We start from the raw sequence: 15,490 nt of genomic DNA, 5'->3' as shown, positions 1-15,490 counted from the left end.
AAGGATTAAGCCGTAATACAAAGCTGGCAGCTTACATTTGTTCAGCTTCCTTGTGTGTCTTGGTGTCATTTCCTGTGTTAAAGACAAAAGTGTTTAGTTTAAGCATTTTCAGAAGCATTAACAAAGATTTTCTTGGGCATAACATTTCTGCTGAGTATCTTACATGACATTTAGCCAGTATTTTATACAAGTGCAGATTTAAAATAGAGCCAAGCACAGGTTAAGCCGTGTCAGTACAGACAGTACATCCCACAGCCAAGACTAAGATCTGCATCCCCTAAAGCCAGCTACACTAGGTCAGAACAAAGATCCTGTCTCCTATGCCTGGATGCCTAGGAAAAAGCATAACTAGAGCATAATATGCCATTATTGCTCTCATTTTGCAAGCCTCCAAACATCTTCTTTTCAGATACTTTCTGAGCTGGATACGGTTTCAAGATAAGGAGACTGACTTTATCCATGGACTCCTGCAGGCATTTAAACTGTGTAAGGAAATTGCTTTTAAAGATCTCACACAGCTTGTTTTTATTAGGGAAGACAGTTGTTACAACACACTCCACTGGACCCAAACCAGAGGATAAAGGATAAAAATCAAAGAATTTTCTCTATCCTATCAAAATCCTCAATTATATTCTCAAATTAAAGATAAAGCAGGCTTATTTGACAACTACCACTTTAAATTATTCTATTTTGGGGACTGTTTTTCTATTAGCCAGTAGGACTTAAATGTTTATGTAGTAGTTGTAATAGGCTTGCACACTCAGCTCTGAGAGATTTTCCCACTGGAAAGTAGGATGTGGAAAGGAACAGTGATCTGTGATGATTGCATGCACTACTACAGAATTACATATTACCTACCACTCCATATCCTAATGCTCATAAAGGAATTAAAGCCACGTTTTAATTGCTACAGCTTTTAAATAATCAAAGAGAATAACAGCTTTCAATCACTGCTTGGCATTTTTAATGTACTTACCCAGGAAAGGAGTGTGAGTGGTTCCAAAAAAATAGGTCCTTGAACAAGCCAGAGGTCCCTTTGGAGATACACACTGCACTACCTAGTTGTCAGTAGCAATGAGATACAAAAAGACCTTAGTAAAACAAATGGGTGCCATAACCAACCATCAGCTAAGTTCCCCTTACATCTTCTAACCACTGACATACTACAGGAAGAGTACAACACAGACTGAACTGGAGTGTAAAAAGGCAACTTACGTTTTCATAGGAATATTTCACTTTTGACTTGACCTGAATGGTTGAAAGACTTTGGAAAGGAGATGAGCTCTGACTTCCGTAAGCGTTAATGTGTGTTCAATTTCCTACGTCAACTGCTCTTTTCATGCAGAGGAAAGTGTGTCAGGGTCCCAAAACTATGCTTGCACTTGGTCTTATTTACTATGTTCATGACACCCTATTAAAACAGTATCACCTGTACCTGTAAATAAACCACCTTTTTAAGAACAACATCAGAATCTGAGGACAACAGGGGAGCAAGTACATCAGAATAAAACTGTACTTGCATTTTTGGAAGATATCAAATAGTCTTAATGGGAATGTTAACATGGAAAGAAAAAGCAAAATTTGAAGTGTTTTTACAGAAATAGAGTAGCAAATGGAGGATGAGATTTCACTAAAACAATCCTTTCTCAGGCTCTCAACACAGGCAGTGTTCAGAATACCCACGTCCATCCAGCCCTAAGGCATCTCCGCATGAAATGTTGTCACAACAAGATCATAAACTCACTCCCTCAATCATACTCTCACTCCACGATGACCTGTACTCAACCACATCCATCTCCTCAGCAGCACAGACTCTGGACTCGCACAACTGATGGACACTCCCGGAGCCCATGGGTATTGCTCACAGGGAGAGCTACACAACGCAAGCTCCACGCTACCTCTCCTCCTTCGCTGTGAGTTACCTTCTTGATGCACCCAGCCCAGCCAGGCAGAGGATGTGAATTCCCTGGGGTCGCTTCCCCAGTTACGAGCAACAAGCCATCGACCTCATCATATGTTATAAAACTAAGCTTTTACTTGAAAATGGAAACAAGTTAATCTTACAACTTGAGCTTAACATTGCTTTCCAACACCAGAAAGAGTTGCAGAATTTCATGAACTGTTGCTGAAGCATAGATGGAAACTTGGATACACAGAAGTACCCTGTGTCTACTCACAAAGTCATTATCAAAACGTGACTATTTCTTTTCAAGAAATGGCTAAACAATGCTGATTAAAATAGGATTCTGTGTGTCAGAGTTGAGTACCTCATATGCTACTTTCAGGGTGATTTTTACTTTATAAAGGAATGCTAGAACAAAGGACCTCACAAAAACCTTTCCCCCATCCCACATATTTACAGCACCACATAAAAAGTTGTCCTTTCATAGGGGAAATATGTATTTGCACTTATTTAGGAATCCTTGATTTAACATCCATTATAATATGTCTTGGAAAAAGTAAGAAATAAGAAATTTGTCCTTTAAACTGATTGTTAAGGTAACATGGTTGTATATACTAAGAAGAAATGGGCGTTTAACTCATGGAAGGTAAGCATTTTAAGTGCACAAGAAGTATACAGAGAAAATGCACACTACTTCAACATAGCAGATAACTACTTAGAAGCCTTACCATATGCTTTGCAGTGCTTCCCCCAAGACCAGTGTTTCGAACAAGATGTCCTTCTGATGGAAAATTAAAGTTACCAGAGTTCAAGTTTTCCTTAGTCGAGTGGCTACCGAACAGGACAAAGGGCTGCCGGCTAGGGCTAAGGAGGAAAGAGGGGATCAGCACCATCATATACAAAGAATACTTACAAACAACAAATAAAATCAAAGATTTCAAGTCTGATGGACCAACTATTGGATTTTCAGAAGAGTAGGACAAAAACAGTTTACTATAGTTGTAGAAAAGTTCCCATCGAAAAGACCAAGTTCCAAAGAAAAACCTGCTTTAAATATCTCAAGGCTGTTTCCCAAATGCTATTAGAAGTTTTTTTCCCCTCTTTTTAATGTAAATTGCCTTGAAAAGCTGACTAGTTGAAAATTTAACATCTTGAAAAAGCCTGAAATGACTATATTGTTGAATTAAGCAAAACTATTTTGGTAGCAGTTCTGGCTTTGGGCCCAAGACTCAGCTGCAGAGGTCAAGGTCTTTCTTTTCATTATTTAAATGCAAACAACATAGGATGCTGAAAACAATGAAGGACATTGAACTCCACTGTTTAATTCCAAATAAAGAGGAATCTGCAGACATTCAAGTAGCTAAGCAACCTTTATTTAGCTCAAAACAGCAGAAGTCTTGGTTTTGCAACACAGGACAAGCAACCTCCCTGTCTCAGTTACTATTTTATGCTGAAATGAAATAAAGCTGCATTTCTCAGCTTATACTGGCTAAGATTTAGGTTTTAATGACCCTATTTTAAGCACTGGTCTTGTGCATGTTATAGAATCATAGAATAGTTAGGGTTGGAAAGGACCTTAAGATCATCCAGTTCCAACCCCCTGACATGGGCAGGGACACCTCACACTAAACCATATCACCTAAGGCTTCATCCAACCTGGCCTTGAACACTGCCAGGGATGGAGCATTCACTACCTCCTTGGGCAACCCATTCCAATACCTCACCACCCTCCACAGTAAAGAATTTCTTCCTTATATCCAATCTAAACCTCTGCTGTTTCAGTTTGAACCTGTTACCCATTGTCCTATCACTACAGTCCTTAACAAAGAGTACCTCCCCAGCATTCCTATAGCCAACCCCCTTCAGATACTGGAAGCTGCTCTGAGGTCTCCACGCAGCTTCTCTTCTCCAGGCTGAACAGCCCCAACTTTCTCAGCCTGTCTCCATACAGGAGCTGCTCCAGCCCCTGAGCATCCTCGTGGCCTCCTCTGGACTTGTTCCAACAGTTCCATGTCCTTTTTATGTTGAGGACACCGGAACTGCACACAATGCTCCAGGTGAGGTCTCACGAGAGCAGAGCAGAGGGGCAGGATCACCTCCTTTGCCCTGCTGATCACGCTCCTTTTGATGCAGCCCAGGATACGGTTGGTTTCTGGGCTACAAGCGCACACTGCAGCTGGCTCATGTTCATGTTGTGACACACAAACGCATACTGACTTTTTCAATTTCCATATTTTACTTGGATAAATAGGACCAGCAGTATCATATAAGTAAGACCATCATACAAATAGGACCAACTGAACCATGTAAGATTATGAGTTTCAGATCACAGAATACCACATAAGAAGGGACCAGCTATCTGACCATGAAGACATCGATCATACTAGAATGTACAAAGTGGATTGTTTCAAACATATTGACGTTCTATTTGTAATAATTGCAGCACTAAATTTCATTAAAATCTGGCTTATCCTTCCCAGAAATGCCTATGCATATATTTTTTTCCACTATGTAAAGATGAGATTCGATCTGCTGAGATGGTCCCAAAGGAATTAAAATCATTATAGCATCAGAGATACAAGAATAACATATTGGTACTAGTGGCAGCACAATTTCATAGGGAATAATGAGTCGATACCTGTTATCTGTTATATGGCTTGAGATCATTCCATGACTGAAATAACTTCTGAAAGGCTGTGAAGTAGAAAAAAACAAACTGATAAGCAAGTAAATGAATAGAAAGCATCTTCACTATCACCGAGAAGAAACCTAACTACCCTTCTCTGGGAAAACTCCTAAACCCTCAGAAACCACTTCTAATCTTCAGGAGCAAACCCAAACACCATTAAGTCTCATATGCAATTAAAAAGCAACAGCCACTACCAAAAGTTACTGTGATATTTTCCCCCATGCTGTATGTTAAGATCAGTTATCACAGAATCTCAGACTGGTCTGGGTTGGAAGGGACCTCAAAGCTACTCCAGCTCCAACCCCTGCCATGGGCAGGGACCCCTTCCACTGGAGCAGCTGCTCCAAGCCCCTGTGTCCAACCTGGCCTTGAGCACTGCCAGGGATGGGGCAGCCACAGCTTCTCTGGGCACCCTGTGCCAGCGCCTCAGCACCCTCCCAGGGAACAGCTTCTGCCTAAGAGCTCAGCTCAGTCTCCCCTCTCTTGGGCAGGTTCAAGCCATTCCCCTTGGCCTGTCCCTACAGGCCCTTGTCCCAAGCCCCTCTCCAGCTTTCCTGCAGCCCCTTTAGGCACTGGAGCTGCTCTGGGCTCTCCCCTTCAGGAGCCTTCTCTTGTCCAGGCTGCCCCAACCCAGCTCTCTCAGCCTGGCTCCAGAGCAGAGCTGCTCCAACCCTCACAGCATCTCCATGGCCTCCTCTGGACTCACTCCAACAGCTCCGTGTCCCTCTTGTGTTGGAGTCCCAGAACTGAGTTATGTTTGAGATTTGACACATGCAGCCTTGTTTGGAAATGCACATACCAGAGCTTCCAACAAATTAAAGTCAATTTATCTACAAACAGGTATTTGCTGTGCAGACATCTATCAAGTACATTTCACTATCCATGAGCACTCAACTGAATTACAACGGGCACTGCTAAGCCATGGACAGATAAGGTGGGTGGTGAACTTAAAAAGGAACACAGTAGGTCTCTGCTCCCAAACCATAAAAGGTGACTTAGGGCAGGGAGAAGAAGAAACCAAAACCCAGAAACCACAATTCTGAATACTTATTCCTTGTGTGAGGATGGCATGAGGGTTAAAAGGATTACTGAAGCAAGCCTACCTCCCCGGCCTGAGATTCTGACAGCTCCAGAATGAAGGGAATTTCAGTATCAAAATTAGCAAAAAACTTGGTCCACTGGTGCTCAAAAACCATTAAATCCTACAAGAAAACATATTCGACATTAAAGGAAGTGTTATACCAGAGAAAGGTGTTCGCAGATTGTACTGAATGAACCCGAACCACTTTAGAACAACACAGATTACATCTCACTATGCAATATAGAGTACAGCCTGCCCAAAGAAACAGTAAGTACAAGAAAATAAACCTGATCTGAAAGATAAGGACTTCCTGCTGGATTTTAGGGGTCTTTTTTAGGTGTGTGTGGTTAGTTGTTTGTGGGTTGGGTTTTTCTGGGAGACAGAAGAGGCAGGAGAGGAGAAAGGACCAGAGCTCTGCACTATCTGCTCTTAACCTAAGGAAATACACAGGTTTGAGATCACTCCCAACTCAGACCTCCTGTTTCCCCATAAGATCCCCAGATTGAATGCGTGGACAACTTTAAGTTTTGATTTTTGGATCTGTACCTGGTTCTGCAATAATGTGTATCTGATGTTAAATAAACTGGTGGACAGAAAATGAGCAACAGGATGGGGAACTGCGGGAGCTCACGATACACAATCGGTAGACAGTCATTTCTTCATCTGCATTTGTAAAGACGATTGGAAAGTGGGAAAGGCAGTATCTGTAACACCTCACTGAAGCAGTAAAACAGGAAGGCAATTACAGGTAAAAGCTGCACTCATAAAAATCCAAGCATCAGTGAAGAAAAGACAGCATCATGCTGACAAAGCAGGAACCTCATAGAACTAGGATGCTCTCAAGCTTCCTTTCAGTTACTTGTCACATACTAACTTCGAAGGTGACACTCACCCTGATTTGGTAGGTGTATTTCTCAGATATATACAATGACCAAACCCTGAACCATGTTTTTAGCAGCGGTACAAATATTCTGCAGTATTTTACATCAGCTACTTCACTACTGCTGCAATGAATGAAATTTAGAGAGTGAATGTTGATACCTTACAAGCTAAAATACCAATAAGGCCTATATTAGTAGTTTAAAATACAGGTTTACAATTGGAGCGGAAAGCTATCATTGAAGAATATTCCAGTGTCAATCTTTTTATGGAATCTAAGAACTAACACATGGTTTTGTCAGGTTTTGAAACCTGTCAACATTCTTTTAAACCCCAAGTGGAGCTCAAATCAGAACTTAGCGAAATCAAAACTACATTAACAAAGCATAAACATATATTGGCTTCAAATGGTCTTTAAGGTCACCTAACTTCACACTCACTGCAAAAATAAGTCATTTTTGAAATCACCAATGTCTATGAAACCAAAATCGTACAGAAACCCCATTCTTTACTTTGTTTTCCCAGAAAATTTGAAGTCAATTTAACAACTGTCAGGTTCAACACTTCAAAATAGGATAAAGAAGTCTGTTTCAGGGTCAACTTACCAAGTACAAGAGAAGTCCCAAACATTTACCCTACTTCCACAGGAAAAGGGAAGTATCAGAGAGGGACTGTTTAGACTGACAGCCTTGTAAGCTGTATGACATTTTAATTTTAATGACAGAAGCTGATAAAACAACCAAATTGGGGTGAACTACCAGTATTTTATTAACAAATGATACTTCCTGTTGAAATTCCTACATATCCTATTTTGCTGCCAAGCTAGAAACTGAACAAAAATGAATAACAAAATCATATGTACTAATAGTCACTTTACACTGACTGTTGGTATTTCACAAAGCATCAGTTCAGCCACTGTGTGTCACTGTTACCCACTTAAATCGATCCTGAGAAGTGGTTTTTCCTGGAAGAATGACTGTATCCTAAAGCGGATTCCGCCCCCCCCCCCCCCCAAGCCTTGCTGCAGAAGGAGGATTAACCCACACAAACACACCACCAGTCTGTTCTTTGTACATAATCCTATGACCTGAAGAACACTCACACGCTATTTAGAAATACCTTGAGGAGAAGTTCAGGCAAATTAAGAAATTCCAGGAATCCAAAACAAGCTATTCTGTTGTTCTGTGGATTTTAAGATAGATTTGAAGAAAGGAAAGAGACCCTACAAACAACACTGTGCAGAGCCAGTAGATTAAGTTCATAAGCACTATTAGAACCAAGCAAACAAAACCACATCAGTTTTGCTCTGCAGCTACCCAGAGTAGCAGCTGATTCAGAGCATTTCACCTGCATTACCTCAAAGAGCAAGTCCTCCAAGGAAACAGGATCCATTTTGCTGTATGTCTTCCACAAATCGGCGCTGACATCCATTAACTGAAACAGATTTAAACACACTGCTGTGAGGAACACCATGAAGAATGGCACAGATTCAGGTTTAAGCCACACGGACATACTTGCAGCACACTGCCCAGTCTAACAGCCCTCCTGAACTCTGAATTCAGCACTATTTTTACACCACTGGTCACAAAACAACTGAGCAGATGCCAGTGCTCTGGTTTCCAAGACTCATCTTCTAGAGTGAGGGTTTGATGTGGAAAGGTTTGCTTCCACCTTTCTAACAAAACATCTCACAGAGCTTTTCAAGTTGAGTTAATAGCAAAGAATAGCATCGGCTGGTGCAAGCAAAAGGGAAAGATCAGTTTTCTGAGACAAGAAAAACAAGAAGCAGATTCCAAGGCTACTTGTCCTCCATACCAGGCAATTCTTACTGTAAGCATAATGTAAATATAGGCTAAGCTGGTTGAACTTAGAATCAGCAATACCTCTTTCCAAGTAGTGAGATGATGGAGGAGAACACTGCTCCAAAATCTGTTCTTAAGGGAAACTTGACCCTGAATAATTTCTGCATTCACAGAATCCCCACCACCCACTGGATTAAAAGTTCACCTAATGGCACAGTAAATTGTCTGAATTATAGCATCTTGAGCAATTCTGATTTCTGTAGTAATAGAGCAACAGCCCTTAAAGCACTGAGTAAGTTATCATAGGATCCCAACCTGGTTTGGGTTGGAAGGGACCTTAAAGCTCATTCAGTTACAAGCCCCTGCAATGGGCAGGGACACCCTCCACTAGAGCATCTTGCTCCAACCCGTGTCCAACTTGGCTTTGAATGTTGACAGGGATGGGGCAGCCATATCTGTGGTCTAAATATTACAGAGCTTAACAAAAGCACATTTTATGAAGCACATTTATTGCATGGCTCATTAGATTATATTCAAATCTAGCAGCACAGAAAGCACAGAGGAGGGGAAGTCTGTTTGAGGAGCTAAAAATGCACTGAGAACACCCCCTTTTAATAACAGCAGTTTTCACCTATAGGTCATCCACAGTGATCCCAAATGTACTTCCTCACATAGATTGTTTTTTCCTCCCCTTCTGTGACATACAGCAGCTGCCTACCAGACAACCATGCATAAACAGTTACGTAAAGAGTCAAGAATGTCACTTCCCACTTGAAATGCCCTTATGATTTTAAGGGGGCAGAAAGCAACAACTCAGGCTGGAACTGGCTGAATTGCCAGAGCTAAAAGGCTTACTCTTAGATACTGAGTATTTTCATTGCTCCTTCTTAAGCCTTCAAGAGTACTGTAAAGACAGTAGCAACTCCCACAGTTTAATAGGAGACGCTCTGTCTTTATGAATGTCATTGTATTTCCTCAAAGCAGTTACTGATTCCTGAAGGGAACTGGCAAGGATGATTAAAGACCCAAACAACTCTTGAATTTACAGTTAGATTTCCACTGACTCATTTCAGACATCAATAAAGGCTACTGGTACTTCAGCCAACCACAACAAGGATGCTCATCAATTTGCACTTTGTATTTAATGATTAAAACCATTAAGGTATTATAAGTTACACAGATAAGTTAAAGTATTGACAGGTTGATACAAGAAGATGATTACTAGTGATGGAATTAATTAAAAGAAGAAAAGCATTAAGAAAGGGATCAATAGCAATGGAATGAACTAAAAAATGATGAAGAAAGGTATCAATGTGAAGAGTATAGTGCTCAGAAAGGCACACTTCAACTCATATAAGAGATTACTGAGCAAGCGTGTACAGTACTACATGTGATGAGACTTTAACAATGGTACTATGAATTCCCTGGGGGCTTTTCCAGTTGTCAGAAGCCAGACAAAGAACATTCTAGCTGTAAAAATGGAGGAGTGACAGGAAAAAATAGGACATCTGCATTTCTGGGGCAGAGGTCCAAGAAAATTAAATAGGAGAAGCTTCAAACAAGTACATAAATACAAAGCTGTCCTCTGAAGATGCTGCTGGAGTTGAATTAATCAATAAGCAAGTCAAACGACACAAATGGCTTAGAATGGAACAGCAAACCATTATTAAAACCAGGAACATCATCCAAAACCTTGACTGTCGCCCTATTCAGCAGGCTGTGATGACCTAAACGTATATAATGGTGGTGAGAGAAGTAGATGCATCTCTTATGTCAAAACCAATGACCCAAGACACACAGTCACTTATTTTCTCTGTTTATCTCAAGACATTGGTTACTAACCAGTTGTCATGGTTTGAGCATGTTTTGAGGGTGTTTTTGTTCAAGGTTTTTTCCAGCCAGGTGGAGGAGGGGAGGCCGGGAAGAAGGAGAGACAGGACACCTGACCCAGGCTAGCCAAAGAGGTATTCCATACCATAGCACGTGATGCCCAGGATGCATACTGGGAAAGAGAAGGCTGGAGGGGGTAGAGCTCTGGAGAAAAATGGAGGAGGGAGCACGCGGTGCTCGGCCAGGCAGGGTGGAGTGAGTTATGGGTCGGTGGCTGGTGGGGTGTTGTATTCTTTTCACTTGCTGTTTGCTGTATCATTATTATTTGTAGTAGTAAATGGCAGTAGGGGTTTTGTGTTATGCCTTAGCAATTAAACCGTTCTTATCTCAATCCGTGGGGGCTACATTCTTTGGATTCTCCTTCCTAACTCTCCGGGAGTAGGGGGACTTGGTTTAAACCACGACACCAGTCTAACCACCTTCTTTTGCACTGCTCATGAAGATCTATACCCATGTAGCTGAGTTTAAAGAAGTGTTTTCTGTTATTGATAGAGGAGGCTCTAGAAAATAAGGGAAGAAGATCTAAATCACAACAGAGGGCTTGGAGAATGACCAGACAATCATGGTTTAGCCAGGACCAAGCGCTGAGCGGCTCATAACAGTCTCCCAGCAAAACTGTGGTGTCTCCATCCCTGCACATTCAGAACTCAGCTGCACAGAGTCCTTAAAAACATCACTCAACTTAGAAGCTTGAGTGGTGAGTCAGGATGAGATGATCTCCAACAGTACTTTCCAATGGAAGTAATTCCATGAGTCAACTTCTGCTTCAGAATGGGAATGGAATAAAAGGAAAAATATAACTACTCACCTCATATTTCATTGTAAAGAAGCCATCACCCCCGATTCCCTCCAGCGCAAACGCCTGCACTATTGGCCACTTCTCAACAATGAACATGTCAAAGATCTGCAGATGACCTGCAAAAGAAATGTTTCTGTGTTTAACACTGTCTCACAAACACCAGCGGTTGAACTTGATGTGTGATGTTAGAGTTGTTCTGAGATTCTAATAGAAGACCTCAATTATCCTGTCTTTGTATAACTTGAAGTCTCTAATCAAAAACTGGGGTTTGTAAAGTATGTAGCTTTCAAAAACTTCTTTCTCTACACTCCAGATTATACCCCTTTTTTTTCCAGCTATCAGTCTAGTACAGGGTTTTCAGTCTCTGCAAATTTCATTCCAATACTATTAGCAAAACTGTGTCCATTAAAATTCAAGATAAAAACCAAGGAGCTTTGCTTACCCCAATTTCTTCAGATGCTCAGCCTTAAAATACTGTCATCATCATAGAATCACAGCCTGGTTTGGGTTGGAAGGGAGCTTAAAGCTCCTCCAGCTCCAACCCCTGCCATGGGCAGGGACCCCTTCCACTGGAGCAGCTGCTCCAAGCCCCTGTGTCCAACCTGGCCTTGAGCACTGCCAGGGATGGGGCAGCCACAGCTTCTCTGGGCACCCTGTGCCAGCGCCTCAGCACCCTCCCAAGGAACAGCTTCTGCCTAAGAGCTCAGCTCAGTCTCCCCTCGGGCAGGTTAAAGCCATCATCCCTCTGTTAATCAGGATTTTAAGTTGAGGGAGAGGAAACCCCTTCTCGTATGTTCTCATCAGTGCCATACTCATCAGCCATAAACCATCTGAAGTGATATGTGATCATCCCACACACCTTCTTTAGATACTTCACAGCAAAGCACTGTCATCCTTCCCCCCCGCCCTGACCTGTTAATGATTTTTCAGGTAGTCAGAGCTTATCATCCTTTCTTTAAGAGATGCAGGGAAGAATTAGGAATTAAACAGAAAAGAACCAAAAAACTGAATTAGCTTGTTTTGAACTGACGTGATTCAAGAATAGCAAGTAATTTCCTTTATGATTTGCCTTTCACCTACTGTACTAAGGTTCCTCACCACAATAAGTCATACAAAGCCCCACATGCTGCACTGTGAAGTACAAGTACCACATTGCTTTGGCATTATTCACCGTTGGGCATACTGCAAACCTCGCTGAACAATGCAAGATTACACTGTTGGGGCTGTGAGGCTGGCTAGAGATCACAACAGGAAGTCGTGCAGTCCTGGCTTTTTCAGTGCTAAAAAAGGAACCTTGCATAACAAAATGTTTATTCTCTCCTTACATAAAGAAGTATTTATCTGGAGCTCCCATCTGAACAGAGAACTTGTGTAGCAGCAGAACACACTTCTCTGAATGCAAATTGAGTCACGCTGTGAGCATTCACCCTTCAGATGAAGCTTCCATTTTCAGAAAGGAATCCAACTCATAAGTAAAAAGAGGCTCAAAGGCAACTACTGACACATTAAGAGTTACTTCTTACCAAAGGCAAGGGAATCTTCACTCTCTTAGCTGTTGATTTGCATGCTGCAGAGCTCTTACAACACTATAAGCAGAAACCAAGCTACCCTACCTTGGCAGCTGTATGGAATGCCAATGCGACTGCAGTCCCGAACCATGTCTACAAAGCTGGAAATCTTGAATTCCTCTGCAGCTTCTTCATCTTCATACTGAAGGAAGTAATTGAAAAGAACATGTGATTAGGCATGCCTAATTAATTGTTAGTTTTGCAGAAAAGAGGATATTTATTCTACTGTTTCAATTCCATAGCAAGTGTCACGTAATCCACTAACATATCACCTAGAGCTTCTAGAAGCTTAAGAAAACCTCTTTAGTCTCTACTTTGCAAACTCCATCACAGCAGTGACTTATTCAAGTCAATGGAAATAGTTCCTTAAAAATCAAACTTCAGAGCAAGGTTTCAATAAGGTTATATGAAGGCATTACGATATACTTTATTTTCCACTTTTGGTGAAGTCTTTCAATATCCTCTACTAGATTATGGACAATTTCTAAACAATAAAAGATATTTTCAGAATACCAACTGATGTGGCACAAAAAACTTGCCATACTTCATGGAGAGAGATATTCCTCAGGTCACAGAACAAGCAAAGAGAAGCAGCTGCTGTCTGAGGGAGAGATGGATATAGGAAAAGGAGGAGGAAAGAAGAACCACCACTACACTGCTGTTTCACACCAGTAGCAGGCTGAAATTGTCTGAAGACTTCAGTAGACTGAAGAACAGGAGTGAAGAACAAATATCATGCTTACGGCTCAGAAAAGTGTAAAAACTAGACTGAAGAGCCAAATCACACAAAAACCATCTTTAGAACCTAACAAAACCCTAAACCTGCTGATTTCAATCTGGAAAGGGACAGTTTTGCAGCAAGTCTGAAACCAACAGGCTGAGCCCCACCAGGTACTTCAAGAGTCATTTGCTTTTCTGGAACAAGATCAGAAGGTAGTGGTGTTTTGTCTATTTACTTTCTTCCTTTTTCTATATACAGTGCTCTGAACTTAATATCAAGGCAAATTACCCAATTATAAACTTCTTGTATATAGCTCTTGCGAGCTTCAGGGTACACCCAACCAGTTATTTTAAGAACAAGTTCTTTTAAGACAAGCCTGACTCGAAGATGCAGCCCCAGTTCCTCCAAGATATGTTCTTTCTTCAATCCCAGGAAGTTAGATCAAAGTTCCAGTTCCAAGCCAAGCCCCAAACAACTGCCAGTTTCTCCAAGCTTAAAATGCTGTTAGAATAAGACCTTGGGGTTTGGCAGGGTGGTAAAGGCTTGCTCACCATCTGATTACATAAATACAGCCCAGTCCATAAACAACACAGTCATGACACCCAGAAAGCTTATATAGTATTCATCAGATTTCAGTACTTTATCTTATTTGGCTATTTTGAAATATGCTAATAACAGGGGTTTTCTTCCAAGAAGTAAGAAGGAAGAAAGAAAGGGAATGCTGCAGGTTTTGCCAGATTCAAGAGGTGCATAGATATGGCATTTGCTTGCTTTATTTTTATAACCCCTGAGCTTTAGGGGTTTCATTTTTATAAAAGCAAGCAAAAGCTATTTTTATCACTGAAAAAACCCAATCTTAAAGGCCACAATGCTTCTGTAAACAGGATGCACTTAAAGCCTGACACAGCAATAGTTATTTGCTTCTCTTTCAGATGTAATCTAGGAACCTGGCAATACTTATACATTAGGAATGTGGCTGGGAATGCATCACTCAGCTCATTCAGAGGAAGCAGCAATGAAGTAAATGTATTTTCAGCTTCAGAAATCAAACTTTTCCATTCCTTTTCACAAACAGCAAGGTGTGTGATTTACCTTTCTACTTACACAGTTATTTCAAGCCAATACTGTGTGATTAAGGTTACTACTCAGCACAACAAATCATATAGAAACCCATAAGCAGATGCAGCTTAAAATTCAATAGCTGAGATTGCAGTTGTCCTAGCGATAGTGTGTTAAGAACCACTCTGTTCTCGATTCCAAAATGCATGTGCTTTATCACCATTCAGTTATGCTTTAAGATCTGCCTTTTCAATAGGGATTTTGGCATCAGAAAAGAACTGTGAAGCCAGGCTTCAGATTTTGCTGTGGCATGCTTTAACCTGTAGCTCTGCAGTTTATATCTTAAGTAAAGATCTTATCCCCCTCTATGGAGCACTCACAGGAGTCTATCTACAATACTGCATCCAGTTTGGGGATCCATGTACAAGCAAGACATTGGTTCTTCTTGTGGAACAAGTTCACTGGAGGGCCACCATGAGGGTTGAAGCACTCATCCTACAAGGAGAGACCCAGGCTTGTTCAGCCTGAAGGAGGCAATGACTGGATCTCATAACTGCCTTCAAACACCCACAAGAATGTTATTGACATGGTGAAGCCAGGCTCTTCACAGTGGAATCTAGTTGCAGGATGTGTGACAAAGGGCATGATTTAAACCAAGAGAGGTTCAGATTAGATAAAAGAAAACTCATTCTTACTGTTAGGAAGGATGCCCCATCCCTGGCAATGTTCAAGGCCAGACTGGACAGGGCGACAGGGTGACACGTCCCTGCCCATGGCCAGGGGCTAGAACTAAATGATCTTAAGGTCCTTTCCAACCCTAACTACTCTATGGTTCTATGAACTATTGGCAAACACCACATTAAAATACTACTTTGGTAGCAAACAAGGCCATCATTGGAAATCTCACTGTCAACTGTAATACTTGATTCAGAGTCTGCATTTCTCACAACCCACATGTTTTTCCTCATTAAAAGATCACTGACTCATGTCAAAACAATGGTAATTAGTGGGCAAGGGGAGCAATTTGTCTTCATGCTCCAACAAACACGAAGTATTAAAACCATATTCTTCTAGCACACATTAGCAAAATGATTAATAT

The 15,490-nt window shown here is 41.3% G+C and overlaps 1 protein-coding gene across 1 annotated transcript in view; it reads right to left on the bottom strand.

The window, feature by feature from the left end:
• The window catches only part of DNAAF9 (dynein axonemal assembly factor 9), a 78,680-nt gene that overhangs the window by 43,297 nt on the left and 19,893 nt on the right, over positions 1–15,490 (bottom strand). Inside the window, exons 5-12 of the mRNA XM_034064779.1 lie at positions 12,657–12,753; positions 11,053–11,159; positions 7,909–7,986; positions 5,696–5,794; positions 4,542–4,597; positions 2,632–2,767; positions 977–1,058; positions 36–72 (exon numbers count right to left, since the gene is read on the bottom strand). Of these exons, the coding sequence (XP_033920670.1) occupies positions 36–72; positions 977–1,058; positions 2,632–2,767; positions 4,542–4,597; positions 5,696–5,794; positions 7,909–7,986; positions 11,053–11,159; positions 12,657–12,753 (692 nt within the window). The remainder of the gene's footprint in view (positions 1–35; positions 73–976; positions 1,059–2,631; positions 2,768–4,541; positions 4,598–5,695; positions 5,795–7,908; positions 7,987–11,052; positions 11,160–12,656; positions 12,754–15,490) is intronic.

The sequence above is a fragment of the Melopsittacus undulatus genome, chromosome 7, assembly GCF_012275295.1.
Source record: "Melopsittacus undulatus isolate bMelUnd1 chromosome 7, bMelUnd1.mat.Z, whole genome shotgun sequence".
Classification (NCBI taxonomy): domain Eukaryota; kingdom Metazoa; phylum Chordata; class Aves; order Psittaciformes; family Psittaculidae; genus Melopsittacus; species Melopsittacus undulatus.
The sequence above is the reverse complement of the archived record's forward strand: the minus strand, read 5'-3'. Positions and strand labels throughout refer to the sequence as shown.